Below are 19,130 nucleotides of genomic sequence, written 5' to 3' on the forward strand. Positions count from 1 at the left end.
GTAAAAGATAGATGATAAAAACAATTCTTTAAAGAAAAAAAAAAACAGACAGAAGGGGTTTGGCAGGAAAATATAAAATGTTCCATTCTTCCTTTTAAAATACTATAATAAAACATGTCTGAAGTGAAGTACAGATAACAAAACAGCAGAGCATGGGTCTGCAATCCCAGCATGATATCGCATAAGGAGCAATCATGAAGCACTCCCATCACAGTTGCCTGTCACACATTATTAACAAGAGTGTTTAGGACTACTGAATAACCATGCTAAAGGGACATGATCCACTTACAAAAAAAGGTGCTGTATTTTTATCAGTTGTATTTGACTTGACAGTATTATGAGTAAATTAAAACCCAAAGATTTTAAAGTCAGACAGGGCTGTTTTGATCTCCTCATCCAGCTTCCAGCACAGCACTGACCATAGAAGTGTTGTCATGTTGCAAATAGCTCAGTAACTTGCTACTGAGAGGGAAACCAAATCAAAAATACCCTACTCTATCCTGATCCTGCTCATGGCAACTGATAAGAGCTTCCTAAAGACTAGAGAAGAGCAAATGTCACTCCTGTCTTCAAGAAGGACAAGAAGGAAGAACCTGGGAACTGCAAGCCTTGCAGTCTCACCTCAACCTCCAAGAAGGTGGGGACAAAATCCTCCTCCAAAGTTTCTCCAAACACAAAGGACGAGAAGGAGACTGAGGAACAGTATACATTGATTTATGAAAAAGAATTTGAGCTTGAGAGACCCTGATAGCCTTCTATAATGAAGTGACTGTCTTGGTGGATGAGGGGAGAGTAGTGGATGTTCCTTGCCTTGGCTTTATTAAAGCCTTTGACACCATCTCCCACAGCGCATAATGCACAAGCTGACAGTGTATTGGTTAGGTGGTTAGTGGGCAGCAAATTGGAGTGAAAATTGGCTGAAAGCCTGGGACCAGAGGGGTAGGAACAGTGTCACAAAGTCCACTTGTAGGCATGTCACTAATGGTGTACCTAAGGGTTGACACAGTGCTATTAACCTCTTCATAAGTCACCTGGACAATGGGGCAGTGTACCCTCAGCAAGTTTGGGAGGAGTGGCCTCCCAGCACTGGGAGGAGTGGCTGATACATCAGAGGGCCATGCTGCCATCCAGAGGGATGGAGACTCAACAGGCTGGGGAAATGGGCTGACAAGGACCTCATGAATTTCTCAAGGAGATCTGTCAAGTCCTGCACGTGCAGAACAGCAGCCATAGGTACCCAGATGGACTGGGGGCTGACCAGATGAAGAGCAGATTTGCTGAGAAGAACCTTGGAGTCCTGGTGGATAACAAGCTGCCCATGAGCCAGCAGTGTGACTTCATGACAAAGAAGGCAAACAGCCTCCTGAGCTGTGTTGGAAAGAGCGCTGCCAGCAGGTTGAGGGAGAGGATCCTTTCCTCTGCTCAGCATTGCTGAGGCACACTGGGAGTGCTGGAGCTGCTGCTGGGCCTCCCAGTAAAGGGGAGAGATGGACACACTGGACTGAGTCCGACAAAGAGCCATGATCAAGAGACTGGAGCATCTGTCATAGGAGGAGAGGCTGCAAGAGATGGATTCTCCAGCCTGGAGAAGAGAAGGCTCAGTGGAATATCATTAATGTACAGAAATACCTGATGGGAGGGAATGAAGGGCCAGATTCTTCTTGGTAGTTCCCAGAGACAGGACAAGAGGCAATGGGCACAAATTAAAACTTTAAATTCAATCTGACTGCAAGAGGGCTGCACAGAGAAGTTGTGGAATCTCCATCTGTTGTCATACTCAAAACCACAAGGGGACATGAGGCTGAACAACTGCTGTACCTGGTCCTGCTTGAGCAGGGACTGGACTAGATGATCTCCAGAGATTCCTTCCAACCTCAGCTGTTCTGTGATCCCATTTATCAAAACCTTTTATAACCCACTTCCTACTTTCAACAAATTCCATTTAGTGTAATTAGTGATCATATTTCCTTTTTTTTTTTTTTTTTTAATTGAATCTTCCAATAGCAATCAGGGAGAAAAGAAAGCTAAAATTAATAAAACAATCACAGGCTGCATCACCAAGATGCAAAGTGCTACATTTAGACCTATATTAAGCTCTGTGGCTACGTTTCCTATTGACAATATCCCTTTAAATTAAAAAAAGCAAAACTAGCTGGTGACACAGCCAGTTACTTTTTTTGTCACCCTCTCTTTAGGCTACTCAGAGATATCTGCATTGACATTAAAAAGCCATTATAAGCAATTTAAACTCTGAATTGATCCTGACACCTACATTCAGGTCTTCCTCACATGTCCTTTCAATAGTTATCAATTCAAACTGAGAAAAAACATCACCCTATAAACAGAGAAGATAATTATGCTTTATTGATTAGCCCCTCAGGGTTTGAATGGAAACCAGGCAGCTTTCTAAGGAAAGGCACCCATCAATGTGGGTTTTAAGTTACATTATCTCAGCATTTTCTTGTACAAGTATTCCCTAAGTGTAGTTTTTTAACATGGAACCTGTACCAAACAAAAATTTTCCACTAGCTTCAGTGAAAGCCAGCATGTCAATGCAGATTTATAAATGGTGACTTTATATACCTCCCACAGCTGAGTCCCTGTGCTACTGCTAGGGGTTTACCCTGGCAGGCAGCTCAGTCACACACAGCTACTTCCTTCCTCTCTCCCTCCCAGTTGGATATGGAAGAGAATCAGAAGGGTAAAAGTGAGAAAATTCACGGCTTGAGTTGAAGACAGTTTATTTGATCTAATATTAATGCCCTAACTTGTGAGTTTCCCCCTTTCCTTCTTCTTCCCCAGGCTGCTGTTGCTGAGTATGATGTTACACAGTGTGGGATTCTCCTTTGGTCAGTTGGGGTCAGCTGTCCTGGCTATGTCCCCTTCCAATTTCTTGTGCACCCCAGCATTTTTGCTGGTAGGCTGTGGTGAGAAGCAGAGAAGCCTTATGTTGTGTAAGTCCTGCCCAGCCACAGGTAAGACATTGGTGTTTTATCAACACTGTTTTGTTCACAAATTCAAAACACAGCACCATAAAAGCTGCTAAGAAGAAAATTAAGCCTATCCCAGCCAAAAGCAGACACCCACTCAGTTTCCTCCTAACACTGGCTCATTCATCTCATGATACATGGCTCATACCCCATGTACCATGAGATAACCTCATAACCCCCACAGATGCATTGTGGACTTCCCCCTTTCCCTAAGAAACTGCAACCCCCTCCACAGCTGCCAAAAGCAACAAGTACTCCTGTTTAATTCAGTGTCAACATTGATTGGCTTCAATTTTGTTAAATAAGGATTTTAACACCTGCCCCATCTATCCAATAACAAATGTACCACAGCAGATTCATCAACAGACATCTGACTAAGGATATTTCCAGTTTACAGCTGAACCTCTAATCAACCATTTCTCAACCTTTCTGCTTCTTGCTAATAAAGCCTGTCAGCAATCAAAACTAGATGTTAGAAAAAAAGGATAATGTAACCATTCTATGTCTGAGTTTATCTTACTGTCTGAGAAAAGGAGAAATAGCTTTTTTACGATTACTGACAATCTTTTGAACTGGCAACATACTGCATTGAGAAAGAGTGAAATTGTTCACAGCTGTTCCTACAATACATTTAAACTCTGATGATCACTTTTGGGTTACCTACACAGGTACAAAGAAAAGAAGCACTGTTTTTTTTTCCTTGCCTGATCCCTTGGCCCCACCAAGCAAGCACTGAGATGACTGCCCTCATATTTGCACTTTCAGGTTTTGTCCCAGACCAACACCTGGGCTCAGCATCTCCATCCATCCACCAGAACCCATCACCCTCTGTGATTCTTCAGGTTCAAATTAAATCATACCTCTAAAAAAGAGAATGCACAGGCTCTCTTCACTGAGAAGAGAAGAAATAAGACAAAATGGAGACACCATAATGTCTTGGTATATCTTGCCAGCATGCTGCCTGGCTTGCTTGCTGCTGCCCTAGGGGTGACTGCATTGCCTCCTGTGCAGGACAAGTTTGGGTTGCTCTTTCTCCTTCAAAGTCCTTTTTAAACTGTATAGATGAATGAATGCCTTGAGATATCTTATGCTATCAAATATAGTTGAACAGTCTCAAGGATTGCTAAGAGCAGCAGAAAGCTGATCACAAAAAGCTAATTTGGAAAGCAGCCTGAAAACATGCACAGAAATCTCTTTTGCAGAATATTCACATCACATGAATGGCTGCTATCATGAAGGGAGATAAAAGGATGGGCAAACTTCTCTGATTGCTTCATTGGTCCTTCTAGATTCTGCACTGCAGTTGCTGCAAAAAATATATAGAAAATATGCTGATGGAATGTATGGAAAATGTATGGAAAATATTTGGCTGATAGCTCCATACCCTAAACTAACCACAGAGTTCCCATGTACTTCATTAAACTCACATAAGCCTAACTTTGGACTTGCATAGAAAATGGTCCCTCTGCAATTGTTGTTAGTTGTTTAGTATTTAGTTGTGTTTAGTTGTTCATGAAATACAAGATGAAAAAAGAGAACATTTTGTTGTACCTAGAATTATCCCACTAACTAAATGTATGAAAAAGCTGTGATATACAGGGCACATTTTTCACAGTGATAAAATAAGAATGACCTCTGTGACTTCATTTAGGTTCCACCTCTCCTGAGTTATGAGCCACTCCTCACTTATAAGGTATATCCCATATCTCACTCAAACCCTCAGTGGACCACAAAACTCCCTTCCAGGAAAAATTATGCTTCCCTCAGTCTGTGGAGGATTACCCATGTCAGGCAAAGTTATATTATTGTTTTTAGTGCTGCTAGGAATTACTTACTTGCAGGATGTTTCAGCTCATTACCTCAAGTTTTCATCAGCTATTTTCCGAGCGTGGTAACCTTTGTGATGCAGGTACTGTATATATCTACAGTATTGATTCTACTTCTCGGCTACATTACATGCAATACATGTAAACAGAAAAGTGTTTCACTACCAGCTGGTAAGGTGCAAAATGGTAGCTGATCTTGCAGCTACAAAACACAGATAAAACCTTGAAGTAATCAGCTGAACTGTCATGGAACTAATTCCATGATATAGTGGAAGCAATTATTTGCACTTATGTGTCTTATTGGAAAATACAATCAGTGCTAAACCAATCCTGTTAGTGTTGTCAAGGACACATTTAGCTCCAAATGCTCCCCTTTTAATCAGTAACTGGTTATTAATTAATTAGGTAGTGATCATGTTGCTTTTCATACATGTGTATTATTATTGCACTTGATATTGTGCCTCTGCACTGATCGCTGTTAATTTGCAGCAAGTGCAATTGTGTTAATGTGCTCTAATGCCAGCTATTATCACAAGGATGGGGCAGCTGACATTTAACCTAAAATTTCACTGAATTGTTCTCACAGCTGCTTCCTTGCAGCTCCAGCCTGCTGCTGCCTGGATGAGGTGTGCTGGGAGAGAGGAGATCGCTCCTGATAAAGGAAGTGTCAGAAAATGAAACCTGCGATGAGGCAATCAGAGCTAGGAAGGGAAATAAGGCTGAGTAAGTCGGGAGACACCTGCGAGCCTGTGCCCTGGCAGGGGCAGAGCTGCCCACTCCCTGCCTGCAGCCAGGTTGCTGCCTGACACCAGCAGGGAGTGAGGCAGCAGAGGAGCAGGTAATATCCAGCAAGTCGAGGGTGTCTGACAGCTCTTGCTTGTCAGCTGTGCTTCAGGGAAAGATGTAGTCCCTCTTTGGTCACAGCTCTGCAAAATCATCAGTTTTAATGGTGGGGGTGAGGCTGCTCGTGGAGAGCAATGAATTTGTTCACAGCTAATGCAGAAGAAATCCTTTGTCCTACTAGTATTAGTGATGCTTACCTGTGCTTACTAAATAATGTATTTTTTTCAGATTTTTCTTCCAGTCTGAAAGCTTTAAGCAGGACCTGATACCAACTGAGTCAAGAGAGAAACAAATACTAGTAGAAACTAGAATTTATCTGAATTGCATTTAATAGAGGCCAGAAGCAGTGAGCTAAGGATATTCAGCTGAAGCAGTTCAGTCAGAGATAGCTCAACTTTTTAGTGTGCATATTTAAATAGAGAGGCCTGAACTGGAGATTAGCTATTTATCAGCTGCATGATGGAATGAGAAATAGCTGCAACATATTTCAGTGTAAGTTTTATTTGCTATAAATCCACAGGTTCAAATTCTGCTCTGGTTTATGCCTGTGGGAATATGGAATAAAGGTATTATCTGCCCACGTTGTTTTGTGCCTTCATGCCTATGTATTTCAGAGAAAATTCAGTTTATGTTAGTTCAGTTATTCCCCATAATCTCTCAACCACAAAAAAGACTTTTAGTATTTGTTATGGTAGCAGGTATATGTGCAAGAAAATAAGCTCCCAGAATACAGTACATGGCATAGGTAGCAAAACACAGCTCAAATTACTGTCAAAGAATTTCCCTGTGCATGCCTTTGCAAGGATTTCACTTCAAGACTGTGCTTCAAGACTGTCTAACTCCAACAGTTTCCTTCCCACACTTGTAGTTTTTGCTTGATTTTCACCAAGGGGGTCAATTCCACCCCTCACTCCATAAAAACTGTTCCCAGGTCTTCAAGGGAGTAATTTCTGTATTAAAAGCTTCCATTTCTGACTCCAGCAAGTGCCCTCATATCTGCAGCTGGGAGCAGCCCTGCTCCTGCACAGTGGATGCCACAGCCTAGGAGAGGCAAGTGGCCCATGCTGATCCCCCTGTTGGCATCTCATGGTTTGAAAGGGAAAAGAAAACCCAACTGCTGCTAACCACTACAGTAGGAGTGTTTAGTTTGTTTGGATCAATTTTTGTCAAAGGCAGCCTGGAAGCTTTTTTTTTTTTTTTTTTTTTTTTTTCCCTCCAGCTTGTCTTTGCAAAGTTTCTTTCTCTTCCCCCTGCTCAGTTCAGCCTCATTGGCTGGCTTATCTGGTGACCTCTTGTTATCAAGGGCTCCCCCACAGATCCCTTGGATTTGCACAAGTTGCTCCTGGTCTGCCACGGGGAAACTTTGCTCGGATATCTGCCAGATTTTAGCTTTGTTACACGGCAAGGATGTGCCTGTAAAGATTATCTAGTTTGGCTTGCTTGATTGATTTTTGTTATATAAAGGAGAATGTTATTTTTTAAACTTTTTTTTTCTTTTGGAGAGAGGAGGGCTTAAGATCTCTCTAAGTTCACAAATGTTCAAGAAGAGATGCAGGCAAAGATATAAATTTAGGCTCCTGCCTATTCATAAGTGGAAAAAATTTAAAATATCTATATCAAAGACTAGTAAATTTGAAAGTCATGCTACTTTTTTTTTTCTTCATGAATCTAGGATTTAAAAGAAAAATCTATGCACTGCAGCTTGTCAGTGTTTTGGGGAATGCTATTAATTTCTTCCCATCAGTGTTCTCCACAGCATAGTGACAGCAGTAACCTATTCCTCCTGTACTTTGTTGACTCTCAAAGTCAAAATATAAAATATGCAGCTGAAGGCTTTTGCCCTGCAAAAGCAGAGGACATCTCCTATCAGTAGTATTATGATTGTGACCAAAAATATCATACATTTAAATAAAGAAAAAAAAAAAAGGAAGGGAAAAGCAATCTTTTCTTGACAGTTCATATGGCAGTACTTTGTGGCTTTGTCTTTAGATATTTTTTTTGTGAATTTGAGTAAAATAGCTTAAAATAGCTTTTTTGTTTTAGCCAAAAAAAAAAAAAAAATTAAGATGTCTTGCTATCTTGTCTTCTCTAATTAATAGCCAGCACCAGGTGGAAGGGAAGTACAGTCCAGACTCCTCCAGACATTCTGAGATACTTGCCAGAGTAAATGTTGAAAGTTTAGGCTATGCCCAAACCATCAGAGAGCCATGAACTATGATCTGCAGGAATTTGCTGCAGCAACGAAGGTGCATCTTTGAAGAAGTCATGCACAGAATGGATGGAGATATCTTTGTGTCAACAACTCATGCCCCTATTCTGGTAATGTCCATGTAAATCCATACAGGAAAAAGTCCTGACTGGATTTAATTGAGCACTGAAGGGAGAACATGCAATGCCACAAAAGGCAGCAAAATATGACAGTGTTTTAATGTATTGTCACTCCTTACTGGGAATAGCAAAACCCTTGGGCTGAGATGCAACTCAGTAATCCATAGGATCCATAGGAGTCAATGTGCCATGGCTTTTTTTTTTTTTTTTTTTTTTTTTTTTTTTTTTTTTTTTTGTTTTTTTGGTAAGAACTGATAACTGCCTTTAGCATCTCTGAAAGTGTTTTCCAGACTGGTGACCTTCATGGGCAATTCCTCTTTTCTCCATGTGATTGTATTATGAGCTGCTATAAACATTATTATGGGACACTCTTTTCATGCTGCTTTCCAAGCAGTGCCTGCTAACTTTTGGCTCAGACAACATTTTTAACAGCTATGTGATATGTTTCTTTTTTTTTTTTTTTTTGCGCAAATTGCTGATACTCAGGTACAAAAACTTCAGTTTTTGTGATTTGTGTCCTGTAGAGTGCATCAATCAGCACATCTGCCCCTTATTGCTGCCATTACCATGAGCCTTCAAGAAACTTGACTGCTGTCTTACCAATCACTGCTCTCTGCTTTTTTCTAGCTTGCTCTTTTTTTTTGTCTGCTCCATGTTGATGGCCACTGGCTTGGTTTGCAGAGGGTTTCTGTGTAGCTGGACCAGGATTAAACAAGCATTTCTGTTCCTCTCTTGGACCCTGTTTCTCTGCAAAGACCAGGACAACCAAGGCCTAACAGTATCTTTGTTCAGCTGTTCTGAGCTGCTCTCCATAGGATGGGTACACAAGGGTCATTAGGTACTGGGAGTTAGAATTACTTGTGTGTATTTCAAGGAGAGTAGAAGAAAAGAGGGGTCTCATTCAGGAGTAATGAGTTTATTCTCTAATATCCCTGTGAGGATTATTCCTTAAAAGTACAGGGCAAAGTTGATTTGGATAAGAACTAATTATCAAACAAGAAATGAAGGCAGTGTAGCTGTCTCTACCCTCCCCGCCAGACTTTGGGGACACACATTATTCCTTGTGTTTAACCTATTAAAGCAATGACCCACATAAGAGGGAAAGGAGTTGATTTTAATTATTTCTGTGAGCATTAGTGCCCAGTTCATAGAAGATGGCCTAAAAATAGGAACTCGATAAGAGCATTCAACAAGAACAGAAAACTTAGAAATCATGGGATGTTTAGATTATTTTTCTGAACAAACCAAACTGCATTCATTTTATTAATTGACTATGTTTGCTCAGAGAATGTACTCTTTACACCTTTAGTTTTTAAAGATGAACTGGATAAAGAGAGCAAGAAGGGACAGCACAAAAGAAATTGCAAATTAGCATGGCTTCAGTAGCATGGGCTCATTTGGATGACATCTCATTGTAACACTGATTTTAAGGTACCATTGTGTGAATTCAGGTCTGATTATGGGGCTGGTGTCTGCAGCAGACATGATGACAAGTAGGTTAAGAGCAATCATGCTTAGGTATTTTCATATCAAATGCATACCCCAGTTCAGAAGACAAATGGGAAATAACTGCTTGCTTGGAAGTAGACTCTGACTTGTCAATTAGAAAACTAGAAAGGCTGAAAAAGGAACATGAATTTGACTAAACAAAATAATATTGCAGTATTAAAGGTAGAGGAGAAAAGTTTAATGGATGCATTAATATTTTATGTGTCTTAGAATGCTAAGAAGTTGATGGATATCATGAGGTATATACAATGTTGATTGCTTTCACTGAATAAAATGTGATGAATGGAGATGGATAATTTGCCCACTTTTCCAGTGGTTACATGTATTTATCTCCCTTTCTATTTCTCAGAAATTTGTAAAAATATTTTATCTTAACAAAAGATCACATCATGCATCATGTATGTGCAAAAAGAAAAAAAACAACACCCTTGCTCTAAAATTTTGCTCCCATTAAAAATCCAAACTCACTAGTAAGATGTTCATATTAAGAGAGCACTATGTGGACAACAAAGGATTTTACTATCTCAAAGAACTTCAGCCACTTCTCTCTGGTTTTGTAAACATCTAAACACATGAATCACATTTTACATCCAGTATAACAAGTCCAAAGTCTGTTCTGTCCATTACTTCTCAGCAGTCCTAAGATTAAGCCCTAAATACTTTCCCCTTACTGAATTTTATGACCTGCATACTAATTTTTTTTTTTTGGGGGGGGGGCGGGATGTACATAATTGTTTCACATTGCACTATGTGTGGACATTTTAGCTGAGATAAAGGTGCAAGAGAAATGTTGGTTTTCTCCATGCCTACTACATAAATTCACTATTTAAAGGCTAACACTTGAGAGAAAAATAAAATGGACAAAGATGTTCCCTTTTCAGTGGAAGGGAGCAGTCCCTCTGCTACATGTGGCACTGGGATTTTCAGCAGCATCACTGGGAGGCTTTGAGCTACTGCCCTGCATAGGCATTTTGTGTTGTTAGTTTTCCCCTCACATGATGATGGATCTGCCTGCCACAGGGCTGGCACAAGGACCACAAGAGGGAGGTAGTCATCGTAAAATAAATGCTAGGAGCTTGCCTCTGGTACTCTACATTGAAGGAAAATACTGCTTGAATAATTAAGGCTTCCTCGATGTGAATACAGATAAAAATAGATAAAGAATATGGTTTTGGCATGACTTTAACACTCCAGCTCAAACAGAAAATGCCTTTCATGGAAGTCAACCAAAGAAAAATTCACTCTGGGCGCTTGTATTACAGCTCCATTTAGCGGAGCAGAACGATCATGGCTGTATTTAGTAGGTAATAATGAAGCATCATAAACAAAGTCAGGATGCAAGTCCAAGATTAAGCGGCAGCTTTAACAAGGTCCAGCTTGCTGGGAGCTTTTTGAAGTGTCCCTAGCTCACTTACAAAGCCAGAAAACAACAGAAGCAACTCTGACAGCTGTGCGAGTGTCTGGTTTAGAAGAAGGTTTTATGTCTGGATGACACCAGACTGGGACTCAGCTTTCATCTACTAACTAGGTCTGCTGGTTGCTGGAGCCCTAATCATTCTGCACAAACTGTCTCACCCTAATGAGTTGCGCAAATAATAATTCTTCACAAATCAGATCCACACCATCAGCTTCATGGATAGACAAGGCTGGTTTATTGAGGTAAATAGCACAAGTCAGCAGAATCCATGCGAGGTCTTGCTAGCCATGTTTAATATGCAATCTAGAATCTGAAGGGAAGAAATCAAATGATATTTATGTAGATGCATGGATGACATGAAGTATTTTCAACAACTAAAGAGCTAAAGGAGCACCCAGCAGCCAAGTTAGATGGTTAAATCTGATTTACCCTACTCTGAATGCACTGTAATCACCATGGACCCTTACAGTTTTTATAAGGGAAAATTAGAAACTTTTGATTTCCCTTTCTTTTCAGAGGAAGAAGAGGTTTGGATTGCTTATAAGCTTAAATTACATAGAAAAATACCTTTCAGCCTTATAGATTTTTTCCTTGAAGATATTACAATTATTTTTTCACTTCTGTAAATTAAGATTGGCCATTCATTAACTAATTACCATGATTATTGCAGTTCTTCTAAGTGTTATTAATTAGGTATGCGGTACATTTAGAATTTAACATCTCATTTAGGAGAGTTTTGTTTAGCATACCTAATGCTCTGAAAGCCCTGAGCATGCTCTACATCACATAGGACTTAAAGACAAGTGCAGGGGAATCTTTTGGGGATTGGAGTTACCTGTGGCTGGGAGTTACACAGAACAGCAACTCAGGAGCAAAAGAGAGAGGCAGGGAGTGTGGAGATGGATACACCAACTCCTTTCTGCAGCAGAGAACTGCAGGATTATTTGGGCTCAGCTGATGCAAAGTCACGTGTTGTTTTGCAGTGATGATTGCTTTTCATGTGCAAACCCCTTAATGTGCCTACATATATGTGCTGATGCTGTGAGTGCAAGCAACCAGAGTCCTTCCTACCCTGTTAATTTATTTCCTGTAATTCCATGTAGGTAGCAATTCTGCATCTCCATTTGATCTTGCATGGATTATATACATTAAACCAAAGTAATTTCTTCATCTGAGACTCAAACTGTAATCTCTCTGGGGCAATAAATATCTTTTATATTGCTGTTGTATGAAGGGTGAGGAGGTGGTCCTTGTTACTCAGCTGTGAGCCTAGAAGTGACTACAATCCAATTAGCAGCCAAGATAATAACAGTATCCAGTAAACTAATGCTGTGCCTCTAAATTGGTTCTTTTGCCATTGTTTTGCCTAAGAAATTCTAATCCTATAAATTTCTTGATTGCCTGTAGTTCTGATTATAAAAGCAACTTTCCCCACCTACAGAGCAAGAAATAGATGGCTGAAAATCAAATGTTATTTGCATTGCAGAGGCTTCTCTCTGGTCCCCACCATTTCTCTTTCTAGCATTCTCCTGTCAGGAGCGACACACACATCCCTATCAGCTGTTTCTCTTTGTGCAGGAGAAAACAGAGAAGTTTATAAAACTATGTACCTGCTCAGTTAACTAGACAAAGCTCTTCACAGAAACCTGTTGGAACAGCTTCTCAAAGCTCAATGCCTGCTCCATGTGCTGCTGCTCTTCACACTGGAGTCAAATATATCACTGCCAAACTCAGTCTTGGCTTAATCGTGACCCAGGTGAGAGGTCATAGTTGTCAGAAAGTTGGTGAATGAGGATAGTGAGAGAAATAAAGGAGGCAGAAACAACTGATACTGCATGAAAATGAACCAGCTTTGCAACGCAGGGCAATAGGTTTCTGGAGGGGGGTGGATGAGAAATATGGGGTATGTGGCTTTCCCTAACATGGTGGTTGTTCTTCCCATGATGATGCCACCTTCTCATCAAGGTGGCACTGAAGTTAACTGTCAGGAATCCTTGACCTGCTCAAAGTAAAGAATCACTGCAATGTGGGATTGAGGTTGCTTTAGCCTGCAGATTAAGCTTTTGGCAAATAGGGGGTTTAACTGGATCCAAAAGGTTAGCTGTATTTGGCAAAGAGAGAAACCCTTCTTCTTTTTGATGATACACACACAAAACACAATGAGGTTTTGTTAAAATAAATAGACAACCACTGCTCTGGAGGCTCTGGGTATGAAGAAGCAACAGCAGTGTTAAGCCATTTCAAAGCAGAGTGAATGGGATTTTCACACCTATTCTTTTCTAATTTAGGTTCATTTGAAATCCGGGCACCACTCTTTTACTAATTTGTTACGGCAGTATTAATTAATGGTATTGCTCTACAGCAGTAAGAATGCAATTTAGACTAAGATAGGTTAGAAGGACTACCAGATTAGAAAAAGAATTGCAAGTTGGTCAGAAGCAGCTGGGGGCCACCTTGGTCTTCTGAACTGAACATACTGCACTTGGAAAGCCTGGGAGTGTGTGGATGAATTTCTACCAATGCAGACTCATTAGGGCTGGTTAGGTCAGAGCCCTCTGGTGCTGCCTCCTGTATTGGCATGTAAGAACATGAGCTTCCAAAGTGGGAAGAAACAATTGTCAGACTTCCACGAGAGTTTATAACTGAAGAAATTGCATTTTATTTGATGGACAATATGAGTTCAGACCAACTATGCCAGGAAACAAGGAGTAATAGTTAATGACTTATACAAGGTACAGTGAAGAGTTCTAATTTCCATTCTCCTGATTCACTTTATCTCTGCCATGAGTTTAGCAGATCTCCAGGCTTAGCTTCTCCAATCAACATTGTGTGACCAGTCTCTGACCATGAATAGTATTTATCTTGCACTTCAGTGCCTAGCACAGATCAAACCTCTGGTTGAGGAAGAACTGGCAAATTGATGGGCAAATCTTGTGACCATTTCAGATGGTTCTTGGGTTATCTCAGCTACCTTCTCTTCATCCTATACAAGGGCAAGTGCACACATCTCCCAGTCACTATTGTACCTCTATGAGACTCACAGAAGTAGATTGATGCACTGCTGATGGCAGTAAAGAAGGCATGATCTCAATTATTTTGGTTTTAAATGATGAGATTAAATGTTTTTTCGTGGTGTAAATTGTAATATGCCTTTGTTTATCTTTTTATAATTTTGCAGTTAGCCCAAACACATTGTGCAGCAATCACAGGAAAGAAAGTCAGAGTCACAGCAATGCTCTTTTAAGAAAACACTGGTATTGTAAAGTGCTCAGAATTTCATTGTGTGTTTTCAGTAAGTGTTTTCATGGTGAAAGGCAGCTGAAGAAGCAAGCTGGATGGCAAAAGACCCACGGAGTTTATCTATTTCTGGCTTTACTATTCTTGTATTCTTGTAGCCCTTTGTTTCACCTGAATCAGAAGAGATCAAGGTGACAGGGTTTTACATCCATGCTGTGTCATTTCCTGGTGGCTCAGGAAACCTCCTGTGTAGACAGCACCTCTCAGGACAAACTGGATGATACAGAATCACAGAGTCACAGAATCCTTAAGGTTGGAAAAGATTTTCAAGATCCTCAAGTCCAACCTTTGACTGACCATCACCATGCCAACTAGACCACATCACTAAATGCCACGTCCAATCATTTCTTGAACACTTGCAGGGTTGGTGACTCCACCACCTCCCTCAACAGTCCATTCCAATGCTTAACCACCCTGTCAGGGAAGAAATTCTTCCTGATGTTCAGCCAGAACCACCCTGGCACAGCTTGAGACCATGTCCTCTTGTCCTGTCACTGGTTGCTTGGGAGAAGAGGCCAACCCCTACTTGGCTACAGCCTCCTTTAGGTAGTTCCTCTTATTGTGCCTCTTTTGACATTTTACACTGAATCTCCCTTAGTCAGTAGAAAAGTGTCTGTCTGTCTGAGGGCACACCCGAGGCCCAGGCTGAGGGACACCAGGTCCCCTGGGAGCCCTGAACAGCAAGGCACAAATGTTAATGATTTGGATGCCTAGCTCATAAGGACATCTGATTTTTTTTTTAAACTTTCTTGGATGCTGTAAAATCCGAAATTTCAGGACAACTGGACTATAGGGTATATGACTTTTGGCTATTTCCTGTTTCCAGTCAGGCTGTAACCACAAAAAGCCTAATTGTGGCCTCCTAATGTCACTGAAAACAGCAAGGCAAACAGGAGCAGAGACATGCAAAATTGGAATACTCTTTGTAAAGGACAAACACAGAGAAAAACACACTCCTGAATTCTACAAAATACTCAAAATGTGCTGAAACTCTTACAGCTGATCTTTTTTGTCTGTTCTCACTACCAATGAGTTAGCTGTTTGATATTCTAACAAATACAATGAAGCACATAAAAAGAGTGAATGGTTGCATAGGACAATAGTTGCTCCTTATTCTGTGAAAAAATTAATTCCTCCTAATATTTCAAATTTTACTCCTAAGCTATTTGGGTTTCAGGGTGCTCTTCTGCTTTTAAACACTTATGGACATAAACCAAGACTACTAAATAGGAATAGTTTTGAAAACTTGGCTTGAAGCATGTCTTTGAAAATGTGGTTCTCACAAGATCAGGGGGACAAGAAAGAGCTAAAACAACACTTGGAGCAGCTGGCTTTGACCACAGCTATTGAGAGCTGCACTCTCCCCAGTATGGTTACACCATTTCAACTGAGCAAAGACCAGATGGGCTGACTGAGGCAGTGAGCAAAGGCAGTCACTTGATGAGGTACTGCACAATGCAGTGAGAACAGGAAAAGATGCTTCTGGATTTAAAGCTTAAGCTGAAGTCAGTGGAAATATGCTGGTTTCTGTGGAATTTGAATTATGATTTAGCGAGTAACACAAACTCAGGTTTTGTGTCACAGCTGCTCTATCTGTTGAAGAGAGCAGCTTGTAAGGAGGTTAGCAGAAATCAGTGTTAAGGCTTATCTCTCAATTAATGTGCAGAATGCTGGCATTAAAAGTAATCTTTTAGTTGGACAATACATAACCACTCAAGAAATACTGACGGAGAAAGTTCAGTGACACCTTTTCACTGACATTTATACTTCCAGAACAGTGAAGAGAAGAAGATAAGGAGGGCAGCAGTCTACAGAAAGGAGAAAAGGCCATAAAAAAGGGAACATACACTGGAGAATATGTCACTTAATGAACAGTTGGAGACTGAAGTAAAATGAGATATTCAGGCAGAAGGTGAGTGTAAAGCCAAGAAACCAGGAAATATTTCAGAGAGCTCAGGAACTGAGGCAGTGATCCTTGTGGTGTAGTTTCAGAACATGACAAACCAGAGGTCAATAAATAAATGGTATTTACCTGCTGACACACCCAGCAAAGTTCACTGGGGGCAGCAAAGCAACCACCAGAATGGGATTAGTTATGACTAGAATTCATTTGGGTAGGAAACACTAGAGGTATCTCATTTAAAACTGTGTGTACTTTGAAGGAGCACTGGAAAGGTGAAACTGCTGTGTTAGCTAAGGTTTCCAAAATGCCTGCAAAGCACTCTGTTAGAAGATCACTGTTATTATTGAACTATGTTTTTATCTCACTGGTTCATGGAGTTTGCAACCTGGAATTAAAAGAAAAGTGGAGGATTATAGTGTATTTTAGAATTTCTCACATTTAACGTGTTTTCTTTTTGGAAACATAGAAAGGAAACTTCTGGGTGACCAACTATAATTCCTGGGTCCTGAAGGCAGTCATGTTACCTAGAGGATTAATCTCCTATCAAACTCCTTGAACATATAATGACCATCTTTACTAATGTTAATGAAAATTGCTACTCATAATTTGCATTTACACACTAGTTAAGGATCTTGAAGTGTACTTTTATATAATATGCTCATTTTTATTACAGGCATATTGAATTTAAATGACTTGCCTAGGGTCTCACAGCAAGCCAACAGCAGAATGACTCTTAGTGCTCCTAGTGCTTTGCATTAAATCCTGGACGTTAACAGCTCCCTTCACAAAGGGAGCTTTGTAGCTGTAGATCACCTCCTGATGCTGATGAATCAAACCTTTTCTGATAGCGCAAACAAATCCATAAATTACTTGAACCCATGTAATGCTTCCCAGTGTCTGCAAATCCTGACTTCCTGTGAACTTGGAAAATTGACACAAGTCTGAGTAATGCTTAGATAGCCTTTGGTGTATGACCAACTACAAAATATTCATGTGCTAAGTATGCATGTCAGATCTATATTTTCTATATGAATACAGCAGTAATCTCTACTTTTGTTCCAGGAAAGCTTCAAAACTTTCAGTATACTCTGTGCTGTTGGAGGCATATGTGATAACAAAAAACAAAAACACTGAAGCCCTGAAATCAAACCAACTAAACAAAAAAATAACCCCCAATAGTAAGACTATAATAAACAAAATTTCTTAACTTTTCCACTGGCAGAATTGCTCTGACACAAGCACATTCCTTATCACTGATGTCTCCTCTGAATAGCATGATCCCCATCAAACATTAATTCTAAAAGGAGCAGATGGAGCATCCCTTTATATATGGGCTCCTCTCTGTTAAGAAGGATGCAGTACCACAGAATTGCCTGAGTTTTCTGCCTGAGTGTCAATATTATCGTTGTCTCTAGCAAAGTGAAATGTTGGTATTTCCCCTTATATTTTGCCCTCTCCTCTATGCCTCCCATGGAATGAGCTTCAAATTGTACCCAATGATTTCAGGATACTATTTCCAAGGTTTTGCCTGTGGTTCTTTCTATGGGAAAAGGGTTGTTTTGTGGTACAACACTTGCTGTAACATGAGGGGAACCATTGGGTAGACCAACAACAGCTACAGCGATACCGATCCCACTCATCAAAAGAGTTCCTCCGACGCAGTGGCAGCTACCCAGGAGCTCTCACCTGTGGCAAATGGTGACATTTACTCCTGCTGGGAATGTGACTGGGCAGACGAATGTTAAAGAGGGCCTGCAAGGCCGCCTGCGCCGCTTGCCCCTTGGCCAGCTTCTTGCTACGTCCTGAGCCTTCAAACGTTCTCCCGTCCACTCGCACGGCCATCACAAAGCTCTTGATGTGCTGCTTCTCCACCGTCTCCGAGAGGCAGACGTAGCGCAGGCCGGAGCGCAGCTCATTGAGCAGCACCACCGGGTTCTTCTCGCTCTCCGCCTTGGCCATCCTGTGCTTGCCCGGCTTGGCGTGGCCCATCAGGTCCAGCGTGTGGCAGAGCAAGCGCCCGTGCCGGTAGGCGGTGGAAAGCAGCTCGTTATTGACGGGGTTGTAGACTGAGAAGTCCTCGCTGTGTGTGGATGGTTCGAACTCCTTGAACAGAGTGTCTGGGAAGTCTGCCTGGTCGGAAGTGAAGTCCGTGGATGGGCTGATGCAGTTTCCCATGGCGAAGTGGGCTTGGCAGGCGTTGGGGAACTGAACGAATGATTTCAGAGCTAACTCTGCGGCACGCATTTTGGCTTTCTTTTTTGTGGGGCCTGTGCCTTCAAATGTAAGTCCATTTACTTCCACAGCAACAGCAAAGACTGGAGCATGCACTGGACCTGTCTGGGACACCATTTTATATTGTAATCCTGGTTTGAGTTCGTGTAGCTGAACCAGAGCGTTCTTTGGCGTCACTGACCATGAAACTTTCTTCCAGATAAGCTGGAGTTTGCAGAAATGGCCATTATTGCCTTCCTCTAAGGGTCTTTTCCTCTTACTGCTAGTTGTTCCCCCTCTTGCCCTATCAGTAGATGCTATTGGATGATCCTCCAGATTGCCAATGTTTCGATTTTCCTTTACTTCTGCACTGCTGGTACCTGTCAGTAAAGAAAGGAAACAACTCACATTATAATTGTCATCATCGTAGCTGACATTATGCCTAGGGCTGTCAGAATAGCCAAAAAAGAAAAAAAAAGAAAAATAGTTGCTAAGCCTTTTTTAGATGTTTTCCTTAAATATCTGTATAATGGTTGGTTTATTATTTCTAGCACAGTTTTTTCGCATATTCTGAATGTTTACTTGTCCCTAAAGGTCTGCTTCTATTAGTCATTAGCCTTCTGTTTTAAGAAAAGATTACATCATTCAAAGATGAAGCATAATGGATACTATGTGACTTAAATGAACTGCTTGATAATTGCTAGTAAAATTTAAATAGTTTGCAAAATTCCCTTAGGATGACAATTGTTCTATAATCCATGTGGGTGAATGCTTATGAACACATTATTAGAAATCAGAAATTATTC

At 40.8% G+C, this 19,130-nt stretch overlaps 1 protein-coding gene across 1 annotated transcript in view; it reads right to left on the reverse strand.

Annotated features, from left to right (window-relative positions):
• The window catches only part of ADARB2 (adenosine deaminase RNA specific B2 (inactive)), a 306,599-nt gene that overhangs the window by 83,016 nt on the left and 204,453 nt on the right, over positions 1-19,130 (reverse strand). The window contains exon 3 of the mRNA XM_053993701.1: positions 17,800-18,704. Within this exon, the coding sequence (XP_053849676.1) occupies positions 17,800-18,704 (905 nt within the window). The remainder of the gene's footprint in view (positions 1-17,799; positions 18,705-19,130) is intronic.

Source organism: Vidua macroura, chromosome 1 (assembly GCF_024509145.1).
Source record: "Vidua macroura isolate BioBank_ID:100142 chromosome 1, ASM2450914v1, whole genome shotgun sequence".
Taxonomy (NCBI): domain Eukaryota; kingdom Metazoa; phylum Chordata; class Aves; order Passeriformes; family Viduidae; genus Vidua; species Vidua macroura.